This window comes from Somniosus microcephalus, chromosome 2, assembly GCF_052327205.1.
Source record: "Somniosus microcephalus isolate GS21.2 chromosome 2, FLI_Smic_1.0, whole genome shotgun sequence".
Lineage (NCBI taxonomy): Eukaryota > Metazoa > Chordata > Chondrichthyes > Squaliformes > Somniosidae > Somniosus > Somniosus microcephalus.
Window position 1 is genome coordinate 142,845,184 of NC_140988.1, and position 19,228 is coordinate 142,864,411.

At 45.0% G+C, this 19,228-nt stretch overlaps 1 protein-coding gene across 1 annotated transcript in view; it reads left to right on the plus strand.

Moving 5' to 3' along the window:
* The window catches only part of fras1 (Fraser extracellular matrix complex subunit 1), a 747,542-nt gene that overhangs the window by 701,528 nt on the left and 26,786 nt on the right, over positions 1 to 19,228 (plus strand). The window contains exons 63-67 of the mRNA XM_085963231.1: positions 4,620 to 4,852; positions 13,636 to 13,796; positions 15,662 to 15,876; positions 17,762 to 17,912; positions 18,011 to 18,118. Of these exons, the coding sequence (XP_085819357.1) occupies positions 4,620 to 4,852; positions 13,636 to 13,796; positions 15,662 to 15,876; positions 17,762 to 17,912; positions 18,011 to 18,118 (868 nt within the window). The remainder of the gene's footprint in view (positions 1 to 4,619; positions 4,853 to 13,635; positions 13,797 to 15,661; positions 15,877 to 17,761; positions 17,913 to 18,010; positions 18,119 to 19,228) is intronic.

A 19,228-nucleotide genomic window follows, 5' to 3' on the forward strand; every position in this document is an offset into this window, starting at 1 on the left:
GGCCATCGGGAACATCATTCCTGCATCTAGTCTGCCTAGTAGAATTTTATAAGTTTCAATGAGATCCCCTCTCATTCTTCTAAACTCCAGCGAGTATAAGCCCAATCGACCCAATCTCTCCTCATACGTCATTCCTGCCATCCCAGGTATCAGCCTGGTAAATCTTCGCTGCACTCCCTCCATGGCAAGAACATCCTTCCTCAGATAAGGCGACCAAAACTGCACACAATACTCAAGATGTGGTCTCACCAAGGCCCTGTACAACTGCAGCAAGACAACCTTGTTCCTGTACTCGAACCCTCTCGCTACAAAGGCCAACATACCATTTGCCTTCTTAACTGCCTGCTGCACCTGCATGCTTACCTTCAGCGACTGGTGCACAAGGACACCCAGGTCTCGTTGCACTTCCCTTCTCCCAATCTATTGCCATTCAGATAATAATCTGCCTTCCTGTTTTTGACACCAAAGTGGATAACCTCGCATTTATCCACGTTATATTGCAGCTGCCATGCTTCTGCCCAATCACCCAACCTGTCCAAATCATACTGGAGTTTCTCGGCATCCTCCTCACAGCACACACGCCCACCCAGCTTTGTGTCATCTGCAAACTTGGAGATATTACACCTAGTTCCCTCGTCTAGATCATTAATATATATTGTGAATAGCTGGGGTCCTAGGACCGACCCTGCGGTACACCACTATTCACTGCCTGCCACTCGGAAAAAGACCCGTTTATTCCAACTCTTTGCTTTCTGTCTGCCAACCAGTTCTCTATCCAAGTCAATACCTTGCCCCCAATCCCATGTGCCTTAATTTTACACGCTAATCTCTTATGCGGGACCTTATCAAAAGCATTTTGAAAGTCCAAATACACCATATCCACTGGTTCTCCCTTATCTATTTTACCAGTTACATCCTCAAAATATTCCAGTAGATTAGTCAAGCACGATTTACCTTTTGTAAATCCATGTTGACTTTGTCTGATCCTGTCACTGTTTTCCAAGTGCTCTGCTATTACATCTTTTATAATGGACTCTAGCATTTTCCCCACTACCGATGTCAGGCTTACTGGCCTATAATTCCCCGTTTTCTCTCTACCACCTTTTTTGAATAGTGGGGTAACATTAGCTACCCTCTAATCCATCGGTACTGTTCCAGAGTCTATCGAATTTTGGAAGATGACCAGCAATGCATCTACTATTTCTAGGGCCACTTCCTTAAGTACCCTAGGATGTCGATTATCAGGCCCTGGGGGTTTATCGGCCTTCAATCCCGTCAATTTCCCCAACACCATTCCCCTACAAATACTGCTTTCTTTCAGTTCCTCCCTCTCATTAGACCCTATGTTCCCTGACATCTCTGGGAGGTTATTTGTGTCCTCCTTTGTGAAGACAGAACCAAAGTATGTATTTAACTGGTCAGCCATTTCTTTGTTCCCCATTATAAATTCCCCTGTTTCTGACTGCAAGGCACCTACGCTTGACTTCACCAATCTTTTTCTCTTCACATATCTATAAAAGCTTTTACAGTTAGTTTTTATGTTCCCTGCAAGCTTACTCTCATACTCTATTTTCCCCCTCTTAATTAATCCCTTTGTCCTCCCTTGTTGAATCCTAAACTGCTCCCAATCCTCAGGTTTACTGCTTTTCTGGCCAATTTATATGTCCTCGCCTTGGATCTTATGCTATCCCTAATTTCCCCTGTTAGCCACGGTTGAGTCACCTTTTTTTTATTTTTATGCCAAACTGGGATGAACAAATTCTGTAGTTCATCCAGGCGATCTTTGAATGTTTGCCATTGCCTATCTACCGTGAACCCTTTGAGTGACATTCCCCAATCAATCCTACCCAACTCATGCCTCATACCCTCGTAGTTTCCTTTATTTAAATTCAGGGCCCTAGTCTCTGAGTCAACTACTTCACTCTCCATCTTAATGAAGAATTCTATCATATTATGATCGCTCCGACCCAAGGGGCCTCGCACAACAAGATTGCTAATTAATCCTTTCTCATTACATAATACCCAGTCTAAGATGGCCTAATCTCTAGTTGGTTCCTTGACATATTCTTCCGACCACATATCCGCAGCATAACTAAGACCGCCTATTTCCACCTCCGTAACATTACCCGTCTCCACCCCTGCCTCAGCTCACCTGCTGCTGAAACCCTCATCCATGCCTTTGTTACCTCTGGACTTGACTATTCCAATGCACTCCTGGCTGGCCTCCCACATTCTACCCTCCGTAAACTTGAGGTCATCCAAAACTCGGCTGCCCATGTCCTAACTCGCACCAGGTCTCGTTCACCCATCACCCCTGTGCTCGCTGACCTACATTGGCTCTCGGTTAAGCATCGCCTCGATTTCAAAATTCTCATCCTTGTTTTCAAATCCCTCCATGGCCTCGCTCCTCCCTATCTCTGTAACCTCCTTCAGCCCCACAACCCCTTGAGATATCTGCGCTCCTCTAATTCTGCCTTCTTGAGCATCCTTGATTATAATCGCTCAACCTTTGGTGGTCGTGCGATCTGTTGCCTAGGCCATAAGCTCTGGAACTCCCTCCCTAAACCTTTCAGCCTCTCCACCTCTCTTTCCTCCTTTAAGACACTCCTTAAAACCTACCTGTTTGACCAAGCTTTTGGTCATCTGCCCTAATTTCTTCTTTGTGGCTCGGTGTCAAACTTTTTTCTTATAACACTCCTGTGAAGCGCCTTGGGATATTTTACTACGTTAAAGGCGCTATATAAATACAAGTTGCTGTTGTTGTTGGTGTTGTTATAAGACACATTTTCGAGCTGGGATAGAGAGAGCTCTCAAGCTCACTAGCCTGTGCCATACCCAACCATAGAGCACCTGAGAGTTCCATTTCCACATTGACATCAACAGCTGAGTACAAAAAAAAATCAATAGAACTTAGAGCTATGAAGTGGGATTGATGTTACGTGGATAGACTGGAGAAGCTGGGGTTGTTCTCCTTGGAGCCAAGAAGATTGACAGGAGATTTGATAGAGGTGTTCAAAATCATGAAGGATCTGGACAGATAGATAGAGAGAAACTGTTCCCATTGGCAGAAGGGTCGAGAACCAGAGGACACAGATTTAAGGTGATTGGCAAAAGAACCAAAGGCGATGCAAGAAAAAAAAAATTTACGCAGCAAATGGGTAGGATCTGGAATGCACTGCCTGAAAGGGTGGTGGAGGCAGACTCAATCACGGCTTTCAAAAGGGAGTTGGATAAGTATCTGAAGGAAAGAAATTTGCAGGGCTACGGAGAAAGGACAGGGGAGTGGGACTAGCTGAAGTGTTCTTGCAGAGAGCCGGCACGGGTTCGACGGGCTGAATGGCCTCCTTCCGTGCTGTAACCATTCTATGATTCCATTCTATGATGGAGGTTGTGGGAAAACCTCGTCTGTTCTCTGGGTTGGGGCTGAACAGGATACGGAGAGGCTGCCAACATGGCGGGGGGGAATTATAAAAAGAAACAAAGCATTGAAAGACATAGATAATGTGGATATAGGAAAGATATTTAACTTAAACTCCAGTCACAGATTAAAGGAAATTATTGTAAAATTAGCAGGCCTCAAGCAAAACCAGACATTAGAAGGATGTTTTCCCCAGTCTCGTGGATAGGTAGAATAGCCTATCATCAAAGGTAATTAATGCAGTCCTAATTAAAGCTTAAAAATAGTTGAACGGATGTCTGATTATGAAAAGGATTGAAGTCTATAAGTACTGTATAGGGATAGATGATCAAATAGTCTTTGTACCATTCTAGCTCCAGGCCTTTTGGCACCATCAGAATGCCATCTATTGAATGTACCCAGTCAGGGCTGAATGATACAGATTGTAACACTTGATTGGCACAGTGGAGTTTTTAATCATTTCTCTGAGGCTAGTGAAGGGAGGGTGAAGAAATTCTAGAGTTTTGTTTCCTCGGATGTTGTGAGATGAAATAAATTTGGGAGAGTTGTTAATTGTACATATGCTATTTGGTCTGTTGGAAGAAGTGGACTTGATGCGCTACAGAGCCATTTCTCACTCCAAAGTTTCTAACACTCCTTTAACTTCTTTATTTCTTTATTCATAAAGCAGATCAAGTATTCCCCTTAATATCTGAAATGTTTCTTTCTAAATGTGTTTCTCGAGTGCAAACCGCGCTCGTAGCGCATAGTTTTCCTGTGAATTAATTATCTGGGTGAGTGGAATGTTTGTGACTTTGTACCTACTTAGATCTGAATACTTTCATGTCAGTCACATGGCAAGATAGAAAAAAATGTTCAAATTTGCGAAGAAAAGCCATTTGTACCCTTCCGTCTGGCCATGTGTGTGTAGTGATCTATGGATTAGATACTATGCATTGATCATTGCATTACTCCCTTAAAATAAATCTAATTCGTTTGGTGCTCCCTATTATACATTAAGTCATTCTGTGCCCCTACACTTCCCTTTGTAGCGCAACATAATACAGATGCAATTATGCCTCAAAATTGAACTCTTGTCTTGAAGCAAATGTAATAGGATTTTGCCCATTGTGTCAAAAATGTTTTTGATGCTGTTCCTAAAACTTGCTAGTACCTTTCTAGAAAATTAATGACTTCCTATAATCTTGTCCTCTTGCCATAGGTCCTAGACAGTATCTACTTCAGCCGTCGTTTCCATGTCCGTTGTGTTGCTAAGGCCGTTGACAAGGCTGGCCATGTTGGGACACTGCTGAGGAGCAATATCATCACCATAGGAACGGACAGTTCTATATGTCACACACCTGTAGTGGCTGGGACAGCAAGGGGATTCCAGGCTCAGTCCTTCATTGCGACTCTGAAGTACTTAGATGTCAAGCACAAGGAGCATCCCAACAGGTACTGTAAAGAAAAAAGGTCATTAACATCATGATGTCACACTCCAGGCCTTTATAACATGTTGACATAATCATCATAGGCCATATTAACATGAATACATAAATATTGTTACAATATTTATTCATAAAATATTCTCAAATATCATCAGCTGTATTTTCTGTTTCAACTGAATACTTCTGTGTTGCAGTAAATTTTAGTTTCAACATCTAATTGATTTACTTGAAAGGTGTTATAGCTCCTCAGTGTTTCCATTCTCCTTATAATGTGGTACTGAACCTTACAGCTCAGGAATGTTTCAGCTTCCTTATCCGTTCTGTGCTGCGATAGCTGTTCTCAGCGGCTGTAAGAATGTTACAGTCCTGATGTGCCTTCAATAACCACAAAACTAGAAGTTATAGACTTTAACAAGTTGGCTTTTAATCACTAAGATCAGAGCTAACATCTCAACACACTGACTGGCTCGCAGGAATGAGTCATACAGATCCTGGGATCTTTATGTAAGAGAAGTCAGGGGCGGAGCCACGAGCCAAGACCTGGAACCTTCCAGGTTAGTCAGGAAAGAGGAAGTGAAACTATACACCGTGTGGGGGAGGGTAATATACATGAGTGCAAAACGAATACAGGCAAGAACGAATACAGGCAAGACAAACAGATTTCATTACATTCACCCCTTCTTTAGATTTAGTCCATCGGGGTGATGTTTCTTAAAAGTTGGTATAAGTGAGTCTGTCAGGAGGTTTTGTGGTTCTCAGTGATCGTCGCAAAGCCGGTTGGGGTGCCTCTAGGGGAGTGGATTCTGGTTCCTCCGCTGTCCGGGCCTCCGCAGTATCTTCCAGGTTATCTGCAGTGTCCTCCAGGTTAAAGTTGGGTATTGATACCTCTGGGCGTCCTGTCTCTTTTTGGTGTAGGTCTTCCTCGGGTAGTCTCTCATCGTTCTCTCCGCTCCCCGAGGGAGCGAGGTCTTTTATGGAAACAGTGTCCTCTCGCCCGTCAGAGTATTCGATATAGGCGTACTGAGGGTTTGCATGGAGGAGCTGTACCTTTTCCACAAGGGGGTCCGTTTTATGACCTCTCGCGTGCTTCCGCAATAGTACTGTCCCCGGAGACGTCAGCCACGCGGGTAGAGATATGCCCGAGGTCGATTTCCGGGGGAAAACGAACATCTTTTCGTGAGGGGTAGCGTTAGTGGCTGTACATAACAGAGACCTTATGGAGTGGAGCACGTCTGGGAGGACTTCCTGCCAGCGGGAGGTCGGAAGGCCTTTTGACTTTAAGGCTAACGTGACAGCCTTCCAAACAGTAGCATTCTCCCTTTCCACTTGCCCATTACCCCGGGGGTTGTAGCTACTGGTTCTGCTAGTGGCTATCCCCTTTGAGAGCAAGAACTGGCGCAGTTCGTCACTCATAAATGACGTTCCCCTATCGCTGTGTATGTAGTTCGGCATGCCAAACATGCAGAATAGATTACCGAGACACTTGATGACCGTGGCACTGGTCATGTCTGGGCAGGGAATGGCGAAGGGGAAGCGGGAATATTCATCAATGATATTGAGGAAGTATACGTTACGGTCGGCAGAGGGAAGGGGTCCCTTGAAGTCCAGACTTAGGCGCTCGAATGGCCGTGTGGCTTTGATAAGGTGTGCACGGTCAGGCCTGTAGAAACGAGGCTTGCATTCCGCACAGATGCGGCAGGCTCTGGTCATTGCCCTGACCTCCTCGATGGAGTGGGGCAGATTGCGGGACTTTATAAAATGGTATAGTCGGGTGACCCCTGGGTGACAGAGGTCGTTGTGGAGACCCTGTAATTTGTCCGTATGAATGCTGGCACACATTCCCCGTGATAGGGCGTCTGGGGGTTCATTAAGGGCTCCCGGCCTGTACATAATATCATAGTCGAACGTGGATAGTTCGATCCTCCACCTGAGTATTTTGTCATTCTTGATTTTCCCCCTTTGTTTGTTATTAAACATGAAAGCCACCAACCGCTGGTCGGTGAGCAGGGTGAAACGTTTGCCGGCTAGGTAGTGTCTCCAGTGCCGCACTGCCTCCACTATAGCCTGTGCCTCCTTCTCGACAGAAGAGTGTCTGATTTCAGGTCCCTGAAGGGTTCGGGAGAAGAAGGCCACAGGTCTCCCAGCCTGATTGAGGGTCGCACGCTAAAGCAAAGTCTGACGCATCGCTTTTGACTTGAAAGGGAATGCTTTCGTCCACTGCACACAGTGCAGCCCTTTCAATGCCCTGTTTGATACTGGTGAAAGCCTCCCGAGCTTCAGCTGATAGTGGGAAGGACGTCGATTTAATGAGGGGTCGGGCCTTATCAGAGTAATTGGGCACCCATTGGGCATAATACGAAAAAAATCCCAGGCACCTTTTTAAAGCTTTGGGATTGTGTGGCAGGGGCAGTTCCTTTAGGGGGCGTAATCGGTCAGGGTCCGGTCCAATTACCCCATCTTCCACCACACAGCCGAGGATACAGAGACGGGTTGTGTTGAAGACACATTTGTCTTCGTTGTAGGTTAGATTCAGCTTTAGGGCAGTTTTTAAAAATCTCGCAAGATTTAGATCGTGGTCTTGCTGGTTGTGCCCGCAGATAGTGACATTGTCCAGATAGGGGTAGGTAGCTTGTAGTTTATTCTCGTCAACCATGCGGTCCATCTCACGTTGGAAGACCGAGACCCCATTTGTTACCCCGAAGGGCACTCTGAGAAAATGGTAGAGGCGTCCGTTCGCCTCAAAGGCAGTGTATGGGCGGTCCTCCGTTCTAATGGGGAGCTGGTGATACGCGGATTTGAGGTCGATAGTTGAGAAGACTCGGTATTGCGCGATCTGGTTGACCATTTCTGATATGCGGGGTAAAGGGTAGGCGTCCAGCTGGGTATAAATATTAACAGTCTGGCTGTAGTCAATTACCATCCGTTTCTTTTCGCTATTTTTAACTATGACTACTTGGGCACGCCACGGACTGGTACTGCATTCAATAATGCCTTCCCGCAGGAGTCTGTCCACTTCCGCCTTGATAAAGTGTCTGTCTTCCAGACTGTACCGTCTACTTTTGGTTGCTATGGGCCTACAGTTCGGAGCGAGATTAGCGAATAAAGAGGGCGGGCTGATTTTTAAGGTTGATCGGCCACAGACTGTGAGTGGCGGCTGGGACTCGCCATATGCTAGCGTGACACTTTCGTGGTGGCACTGGAAGTCCAGGCCCAAGATTACATTAACACAGAGTTCTGGCATCACGAGGAGTTTAAAATCCTTGTAGTCCGTGCCTTTTACAGTCAGTGTTACCACACAGTAGCCCAAAATGTCCGAAGTGTGGGGCTTAGCAGCCATAGCAATTCTGCTCCGTGTAGGGGTTACCGTTAATGAGTGCTGCCGTACCAGGCTAGGGTGGATAAAACTCTCGGTACTCCCACAGTCAATTAGACATTTCGTTAAATTCCCGTTTACCTGTATGTCCATCATGGATTTTGTCAACGGGTGTGGCCTGGATTGATCCACCGTGATCGAAGCCACTGTTGGGCCCTGGGCGGCCGTTGAGTCGGGAAAAGATGGCGGATCCCAAGATGGCGGCCCGCACGGCACGCATGAGGCAGTGACGGAGTTGGAAATCGGATTCCCCCTGCAGACTTTGCTAAAATGCCCCTTTTTCTTACATTTGAAGCATGTAGCGTCTTTCGCTGGGCATCGTTGTCTGGGGTGCTTGGCCTGGCCGCAGAAGTAGCATTTCGGGCCTCGAGACATGGCCGCTGTAGTAGGACTCCTGGGTGAACTTCTGTGTGGGGACTCCGGCGGTGTAGAGCTGGTCTGAGACCTGGATGGGGAAGATGGCTGATTCCAAGATGGCGGCCCGCTCGGCGCGCACGAGGCAGTGAGGGCCGCATGGCCGGAAGAATAAGAGTCAGAGTTTTTCTGGGCCACGTCCAGCGATCGCGCAGTGGCCACTGCCTTTTTTAAGTCCAGGACCTCCTTCTCCAGCAGTCTCTGCCGGATATAATTCGATTTGAGGCCCGTGATGAAGGCATCGCGGACCAATTCGTCAGAGTACACGTTGGCCGTCACGGCCTTGCAGTACAGTCCCAGACCAAGTCCTTTAGGCCCTGTAAGAAATCGTCCATTGATTCCTCAGGTCGCTGCCTGCGTGTAGCCAGCAGATGTCTGGCGTACACTTCGTTTACTGGCCTCTGGTATTGGGCCTTCAGGATAGTGATGGCCTCCATGTAAGAGGTGGCGTCCCGGATGAACAAATAAATCCGATGATTAACGCGAGTAGTCAGTAGACTCAGTTTATCTACCTCGCTAGCAGATGAGGCCCTCGCGAAGAGTTCGAAGCATTTGAGCCAGTGTCCAAATTGATTTGATGCTTCAGCAGAATATGGATCCAAGTCCAGACACTCTGGTTTTAGGAGTCGATCCATCCTAGTATTCTTTAGTGATTAAAATTGATGTGCCTTCAATAACCACAAAACTAGAAGTTATAGACTTTAACAAGTTGGCTTTTAATCACTAAGATCAGAGCTAACATCTCAACACACTGACTGGCTCGCAGGAATGAGTCATACAGATCCTGGGATCTTTATGTAAGAGAAGTCAGGGGCGGAGCCAAGAGCCAAGACCTGGAACCTTCCAGGTTAGTCAGGAAAGAGGAAGTGAAACTATACACCATGTGGGGGAGGGTAATATACATGAGTGCAAAACAAATACAGGCAAGAACGAATACAGGCAAGACAAACAGATTTCATTACAAGTCCCCAGTCTGGGGAAGGAAGAAATCGAGCACCTTTTCCACTCCTGGTCATCATCCAGTGACCCCTGTGTGGATGTGTAAATATCGAGTGAGGGTAGGATCGGCCTCAACAGTGATTCTTTTACAGTCAAATAACCTCCCAATACAAAAGCAAAATACTGCGGATGCTGGAAATCTGAAATAAAAACAGAAAATGCTGGAAATACTCAGCAGGTCAGGCAGCATCTGTGGCAAGAGAATCAGAGTTAACGTTTCAGGTCGATGACCCTTCTCTAAGGAAGCATGAAGAATGGCTGCTGACTGAGCTACCAGAGGTCATTTACCCCGCCTGTGGAAACAATCTTCAGCATGAGCTGCCAGAGAAAAAACAGAAGGAAATTAGGAAAGGGAAAAAACACATCATAATAAACTGTGGAAGTACTCCTAATTGGGAATTTCCAGTAGTGTTTTGTGTTATTCAGTGAGCAACAATTGGACAGGAGTATGCTACTAAGCTGTAATATAATCAGTGCATTCAGATAGTGTCAAACCATGACAGTGAAATTTGGAATTATTATCTTACTCTATGAGATTGTGTTATTGGCTATATTTTATTTAATACAAGTGGATCTCCCATTGCATCACTCATAGTTTTCTATGGATCAGGCTGAGGGGTGTATCAGCCCAGCTACTACTCTATAAGAATGATTCCATATCCCGGCATCTCCAGTTGGAAGTAGCACTCTCGGGGAGCGCATCTTGAGAACTCATGGTCCCCCAGACCATGATTTTCCATCCATTGAAATGGCGCCGTGATTTCCCAAAATGCAGTCTCATTGAGTGCAACCCCATTGCTGGAAGCATCAGATCAAGGAATCGACCTGTGTATAAATTACTCAAATGTAGATTTTAACAATTTTAGGTTGTTCATTAAGTTCATGTATCATTCTCATTATCATTGTAGGGGCTTAATTATTAAATGTATATTTTACAGATACATGCTCCTGGCACGGAGCTTTGCGCACTGGCAGTGTATATAGTGACTGCGTGGGGAGGTCAGTGGGCCCCGCAAGAGTTTTGTGTTCTTAATCAACATGTGTCTGAATTCACAATATGTGCTAGAAACCATCACATCAGGAGCGCGTGTTCATAAAATATGTTCTCTTATGTAGAATTTTTAATGCTTTTATTTCCAGCAGGACACAGTTCATATGTTATCTATATGTGTAAGCCTAGAAATTACATTAATAACTTGCATTAATATAGTGCCTTTAACATCAAACAGAAACAACCCAAAGTGCTTTACAGCAAATGGATTACTTTTGAAATGTAGTCATTTTTCTTATGTAGACAAACATGGCAAACAATTTGCGCAGAACTAGATGACTAGTTAATCTGTTTGTAATAGTGCTCTTCTTTGAATCATGTCATAGCATCTATAATATCCACCTGAACCACAGGAAGTGGCAGATGGGACCTTGGTTTAACGTCACATCCAAAGGACTCCAGCTTCAACAATACAGTACTCCTTCAGTAATGGCTTCTTGAGCTCAAATTGTAGAGTGTTATGGAGTTGGGGCAAGAGTATGAGAGATGCTTGGGGTATCTCAGGGCAGGGGAGGAGATGGCTGAGGTATGGTCTCAATCTTTGAGATGAAGAAATCCATAAGCTTCCATTATTTGATGTTGGAGGAAAATTTGGAGGGGAGCAGAGGAAGCAATTTATCATCCGAAAGAGGAGCCTGAGATTATCCTTAATCTCCAGGATAATCTTGTAGTACTGGGGCGATTTGGAGCATGAAATGTGGTATTGCTTTAAATGATTGATCCAGATTCAGAGCTGACCACCAGGTGCACTCAGAATAAAGGGGGCAGAGGTGGAAATTGTACCAGAAATGTGGGGGTGGGAGACGATGAAGGAATTGGAGGGGACAAAGTCATGAAAACAAAAGCAAAGATGCTGTTGGACAGGGCGAGTGCAACAGCTGTGTCGAGGCAGGTAGAGAGCCAGAGCAAAGAAATTTGGGAGTTTGAGAAGGTGTTGAAAAGGGGGCTGGGGATAGCATTTTCCAGGGGTGCATGGATGATAGCAGTGGTTTGATACAGGCACACTAATGAGGAAGTGATCAAAGATAGAAACCTTGGATGTGGCAAGACCTGTTGAGATGACTAGGACAAGGGGATGGCTGTGGGTGGGGGAGTTTATTTGGAGAATGAGATTGAGTGAGGAGAGGAATTAGAGGGGAGTGGGCTAGATGAATTTAGGTGAAAACTGAAATCACCAAGGATGAGGATTCACTGAGGAGAGAGGAGATTGCAGCTAAATTGCCAGACCACTTAATGATGGTAGATGAGAAGGTAGACTTTGAAGGAACAGTGGAAGGGGTGGGAGAGAGTTAGGTGATGAAAGGAGGAGAAGGTGCCAGAGGAGTAAGGGGACAAGTTGAGGGCACTACTACAAGACAAGGGTGGAAAATATGGTAGAATGTATCGCCAGGCAAAGGGAACAGCAGTCGATAAGAAAAAGGGGAGAGCTCGGATTCAGGGCAGCATTCAAAATGTAGAGTAGTGGCTTTGTTGTTATTCAGTTTGTTTATTATAATTAGTAGATTTTAAACCTCTTCATATGGGGAAGATCATACACTATAATAGCGTAAGCCCTTACAGATAGAAAAACAGCAGTGCCTGTGTATCTGTCCTTCAGCACTTCGAGGGTAACTAAACTCCAGCAGCGAAGTCATTCTTTAATTAGATCACCCACTGTCCTCATCTTTTAATTACTGCGAATGTCTCTCAGCTTTAATGTTAATTAAAGAGTGAAAAGGGAGTCATGTAATGAAACAAATGATTTCACTGCTGGAACAGAGTTTTTTGTTGATGGTCATACCATTTTTGTACGAAGGGAGAGGAGCCCTACTCCTGCAGATAGTTGGGTATAAGTGAGTGTTTTCTGAAATATTTCAAATAATGTTTGGCTGATGTACAGGATGTCAGAAATGCATCCTATCCTAAAAAGAGCTAAAGTAAGTGCATAATATTGGAGATTAGCATTACTAATAGAGCTGTGACTAAGTAACAATATGATTGAATGGTATGCAGCACATTTCAGCATTACAGCGTATATAGATACCTGTCATCTTGCTTCATCAGCTAGTTCAGTAGTCGATTTTCAAATCAATTTAAGTACTGTATTAGCAGAACCATAGAAGGCTAACTAATATATTACACATTTTGTATCTGCAAGAACTGCCTGCCATCTTTTCCATTATAAATTCCTTTGTCCACATTTCTAATGGAAACTGCCTCTGCAGTGTGACAAGTTTACATAGGCAATTTCCATTAGAAATGTGGACATAGGGCATAGGAATTTATAGTGGAACTATTTAAAAATAGGACAGTGTATGACTTTAAAATTGGGACTGAATTACGCTTGGTTCCCCTGATCCAATTATGGCCCAGCCTCTAATGCTATTTCACCTGAAGACTAAACTCGGTCTTGATTCCCCGAGGGTCATTTTCACTTTCAGTGATGGCAGAAAACTGTTGGTAGTGGATTGGCCGCACAATATACAACACACCTTATTTTCCTTTCTATTGAAGTCAAAAAATATGTATCATGCACTCCTTATTGGGCATCACTCCTTATCTGTGACCTGTAGCTGCGCACTTCTACACTGATGGAGCTTCATAAACTTCAGAAGCTGCAGATCCTTGTACCTGTACCTACAGCATCACTAATGTACTCTAAGGGAAATTTGCTTTGTCTTGACTTTCCGTGGGCAAAGCCATAGGAGATCCACTAGTTATTAAAGGAATAGCCTAGGTGACGTGCAAAGGTCTACAGTGCAGGACACCATGAAGGTTGAAGAGCAGGAGAAAAGAAAGAGCAAGCAAGCAATAGTGGTTATATCATGCCAAGATTGTCAGTTACAGTGAAGTACTACCCAGTACCTTCATTGAATAAAATTCTTTTCAATATTGTGAAATGTCATTTTTGTTATTCAGATAATAAACAATGGAATTCACATTTATGGATTTCTTTTCCATTTATTTTGTTCAGAATCCACATTTCTGTGCAGATCCCTCACCAGGATGGGATGCTGCCTCTAGTGTCCACCATGCCGCTGCATAACCTGCACTTCCTCTTGTCAGAATCCATCTACAGACACCAACACATCTGCTCCAACCTGGTTACACTCCAGGACCTCAAGAGTATCACAGGTACAACCCTGAGCGAATTCAAAGCTCCACAACCTGTCGCTAGCAAAGCTTCTGTCATCTTTGTATTAACGTAATTTAAGGACAAAGATCACAATACACAAAAGTTAAAGTTTTGACATGTTTAAACCTTAGTGTGTTGTGCTTCCATAGGCAACTGAAGTGTAAGCAAACATTTACATATCCACCCACCAATTCTAAGCAGTGAAATTCTTTCTGTCAATAATTTTGGCAAAAAAGTCAGCACGAGTATAAAACAGGAAAACTCATGCCAATTTTTTCACTATAATTAATATTCACAGGAGGAATTGCATGCCCAAAGTGTTTTCAGGTCATGATCAGACTACTGACTCGCTCTGTTTTTCTTCTTTCCTTTGTATTTTATGTATCCGTTTTTTTCAATATATCTATGTAAAAACACACCAAGAAAAGTACGAAGTTAAAATTGTGATAGTTTGCTAAATAAAGTTCTGACATTCTGCTAAAGAAATGGAATAATTAAACCCAAGGGAAGAAACCATAAACGTGTTTGTTTTACATGTGTTTATGATTTCATTACAAATAGTGAGCTGATGAATCTTCGCCTTGTTATTAACCCCCAAGTGCTACTTCCACAATAGATTCCATGCATTGAAAAGTTCTAATTTGGCGATAGCTGGTTACTTACCCATCGACTGTTTCACACATACCTTTATATCCTTTCACACAATGCCTTATAATAGATAATTCTCAACAGAGAGATCAAGGCCTAGAAATTCAGTGGGCTGCGCCACCCGTTAGCGCCTTAGGAGGGCACTTAGTGGGTTGGACGCCACTGCCCACGCCTCCCGCTAAATTTAGCGGTGCGCTAATGGCGACGCTAGCCGTTAGCGCTGTGCCGCTACCGATGATGTCATCGGTGTGCGCAGCGCCCCGCTACCACCCCGATTGTGAAATTTAGTAGCGCCCCCTGCTTTAACGCCGGTCGCTAGTTGCGACCGGTTCAGGGGGGCCTACCTGCGGCGGTAGAGGCGCTGAGGTGCGGGGCGGCCATTTTTTTTGCTGGCCACCTGCCAGCACCTCTCCGCGCCGCCGTCCCCAGCCTCCTGAGCACCCGCCCCCCCCCCCCCCCCGCGGAGTGCCGGCTGTGTCCCAAGAGCCCGGCACTTCTCCTCGGTGCCGGGCTCTTTTGCCGGCACTCGCGATCGTCGCCCGCGCTGCAGCAGGCCCCTCCCCTTTAAGAAGGGGAGGAAGGCCTGCAGTACCGTAGCGCGCCGTGCCGCAGCGTGTGGCGCTGCGGCACGTTGCACTCTTCAGCTGCAGCGTCCCAAGAGGGATGCGGGGCGCCTTGAGTAGCGCTGCGCTTCCCTCTGGGGCGCTCAAACTGAACTTGCGGCGGGCGGCCGCGACTACTTCCGGGGCGGTACTTCCGGCGCCCAGGCGAGGCTGGCGCCCCAAATGGGGCGCCACTGAATTTCTAGGCCCAATACTTCTGGTCTGTCCCTTCTCTGACCCTTTCTTCTTTTCCTGCCTGCCTACGTACATAAATAAGTTTTCCTATAAAATATAGGAATTCTTGTTAAATGGGAGAAGGGCAATTTTAGCAAAATATTAAACATTTTACCTTACCTGTGCTAATGGTATTCTTGACTTGGCGTCCTTTGAATTATTTCCATAATTTGTACATTCATAGTCACCTCACAATCTTTCTGATTCTAAAACTATCTGCACCTTATAAGTCAGATAGAGATTAAAAAACACTGTATATTTTTATGCTTTCTGTTTATTCACTTAAAATAAATGCTGTGTTAGTACACAGTTGGAATCTTTCTGTTGTCAGCTTAGCAGGTTATAATAGCCAAAGCATTAAGGAAAGGTGTGTGTTGCAGACTCTGGATTTCTAGATGATGTCATCTATGACAGCATCACTCTTGGCCCTGGGTATGATCGGCCGTTCCAGTTTGACCCAAATGTAAGAGAACCCAAAACCATCCAGCTGTACAAGCACCTCAACCTGAAGAGCTGTATCTGGACATTCGATGCCTACTACGATATGACAGAACTGATTGATGTCTGCGGTGGCTCAGTGACAGCTGACTTCCAGGTGATTATTTCCAGAAAAATCAAAGAGCTGATGAGATACTCATTCTTATTTAAACATGGTCGACAACTACTTTACTGACAACAGTCCAAATTTTAAGCAATTTCACTTTGCAACTCTGTATGTCAATTAAACGAAAGACTGTTATCACAGTAAATAAAAATACGCAGCTCTGTTTTGGTGTCATCCATAATTGTAACTAGAGAAAAAGTTTGTAATATTCAGAATTTTAATTTTAAAATCTGTGTTAAGAGAGGTTTAAATAACATTCTCAGGACATCTCAAAGTGCTTTATAGTCAATCAATTACTGTTGCTATGTAGGGAAACACGGGAGTTAATTTGTATACAGAAAGGACCCCACAAACAGCAAATCAACTGAAAAGTTAGTCTGATTTTGGTGGTGATGGTTGAGGGAGGAACATTGGCCAAGATACTGGGAGAACTCCTTGCTCTATTTTAAATAGTACCATTAGATCCTTTGCATATACATAAACAGATAGATGGGACCTTGGTTGAATATCTTATGTAAAAGGTGGCACCTCAACAATGCAGCACTCCCTTGGTAATGCACTGTCATGTTAACCTAAATGATGTACGCCAGACCTGGAGTAAGCATTAAACTCACAGTGGGTCATTTTGACTTTGGACGATAGTGTAAAACGGGCGATAATCGGCTCAGCAACCTGCTGAACATCTCTCGTGATTTTTGTTTCCATTGACTTCAACAGGTGGCCAAGCTGACATCGTGGCCTAGAAATTCAGTGCCCTTAGCACCGATTTTGCGGCGCTAGAGGGCCTAGCGCTGCAATTGGCGCCGGTTCCTAAATTGCCTGGGGCCCTTCCGCGGCGGTAGACCGGTAGCGCTGCGCCGGCACCGATGACGTCATCGGTGTGCGCAGCGTCCCGGTTGCCGTGGTAACCCGGCCCCAAGCCGAAATTCAGTTGCGGCCGCCTCGCCAGTGGCAGCCGCAACTAAGACTCCGGCAAACGAGTGTTGCCGGAGTCTGCGCCGGCGCTTTAAGGAGGCGCGGCGGCCGGCCGCTTTCCCGCCGGCCGCCTGCCCGCAGCTCCCTCCCCGGACTTCTCCCCCCCCCCCCCCCCCCCCCCGGAACAGATGCAAGCCCGGCACTTGTCCGAGGTGCCGGGCTCATTTTTGAAGAGATTTGCGCGGGCCGCGGCCGGGTGCAGGCAGCTCCTCCTTAACGGAAGGAGGAGGCCTGCACTTCCCGAGCCTGCCGCACCGCAGCGGGCGCCGCAGTGCCGGAATAGCGCCGCAATGCGGCGCGTTGCGCCAGTTTTCAGGCACTAAAACCCTTCAGTAGCGCCGGCAGCCGTTTGGGCGCGGCGCTACTGAATTTTTGGCGCGCGCAAAGGGACCTAGCGCCGGCGCTAACTTCCAGCGCTAAAGCCCTGGCGCAGCGCAAACTCAATTTCTAGGCCCGTGTGTTTTACACTATCATCCAAAGTCAAAATTACCCCCACAGTCTTCGAACTCAGAATGCGAATGCTAACAAATGAGCCAAACTTAAAGTCTGTCAAAAACAGATGTTACATACAAAGTTGAAGTATTGCTTATTATATTTGGACTATCTTCTCATTTGAGGCCATTGTTAATTAGAATAACTATTCAGTTGATTTACACTCTCTTATCAGTTGAAGTTTATATCTTGTGTAGTACGCTTGGTATGAATCTATATGCATAACAATGTCCACGACCTTTGGGGGTGAGAGCAGGGAGAGACTTTGTAGAATTATTTTGCAGGGAGTTTAGTGGATTCAGATAAGTTTATGGTAAATTGGACTATACATAATCTCTGCGACAAGAGGTTTCACAGGCCAAATGGTTTACTCCTGTGCCACATTTCCTTATGTTCTTATAATTGTCAGGTACGAGATTCCGCCCAATCGTTCCTGACAGTGTCAGTGCCTTTGTACGTGTCTTACATTTACGTGACAGCACCAAGAGGCTGGGCGTCACTGGAGCATCACACTGAGATGGAGTTTTCATTCTTTTATGACACAGTTCTATGGCGAACAGGTAAATCAGATGATTGCAAAGAACTTTTTTTAATGTTATTATTTTTTTCATTTACCTAATGTAAAGCTTTTCATTATGTGTCTTGTTATTTAATACAGGCATACAAACTGACAGTGTATTGTCAGCACGACTTCAGATAATACGAATTTACATACGGGAAGATGGTCGTCTTGTCATTGAATTCAAGACCCATGCAAAATTTAGAGGCAAGTAATTTCCTTGTGGGTTGAAGGAAGTTGAAAAAGGGGAAAAGCCAGGGTTTACTGAAGGATTAACTGTTGGATATAATTCATATTGTACAAGTGCGAATCATGTGTTCTATAAATCACTTTTACAAAAATAACATAATTCATATTCAACAGTTTATCAGTATAGTTTATGTTACTATTGACTCAAAATGTGTAATACTACTTTATGATATATTAATAGAAAGAATAATGGATACCTAGGAGTGATTGAGCGAGAGCTTCAAATACATCATGACAAATTCTGGCAGCACCATTGCGAATCTGGATTCCATCCCAAATTCCAGTGCCTCTGTCTCTGCTACATAGAATTTACAGCACAGAAATTACTACTCCAGAATCCTGTTCAAGAGGAGCAGAATTTCTGAATTCTCCTAAACTGTAAGAGCAGCAGATTTGGGGTGTGTTACTTCAACATTAAAATTAGATCCTTGCCTTGAAATCACTTCTTGGTATCTGTTTTTAATCGTTTGTACTATTTTTGGCTCTTTAGGCTGGTTTTATTCAGTTTTTAATTCACTTTGTGCCAAAGCACTACCAGTTCGGTCATGGTAATGATGTGTAATAATAATAGTTATACTATAGGGCTAATGATAGGTTAATACTGCAAATTTGTCAAGAAATAATTTTCAGTCCTTTGGTATGAAATTCTGGGGTGGAGTTTCCTCAGGAAAGTCATCAGGTTTCAGGAGGTCCTGGGGTAGAGAGGCTTCCAGCGAATCCCTGCCCTTAAAAATTGCCACAGTTTTCTTCTCATTTCGGTGTGGATCACGCCACCCCCCGCTTGCCCAGCCGACCACAGCTAAATGATGGCAAGTAGACACGGCTTAGGGCTCTGTTGTGTTTTCCTCCCATGACATGCTGTTCTGCCTCCAATAAACAATGCCCGAGGGAAGAGGCGATAGGACTACTTTTCTAAAGGGATGCCGGCTGTGATGGTGTTAATGTCCATTCGTTTCTTCCCACAATTTGCTGTACTGGCTCTAGAGTACTGCTGCTTCCCACCCCTCCAAAGAACAGACGTTCCTAAGAGCCCTGCTCATTCATTTGTCTCCACCATTAAGAGGCATT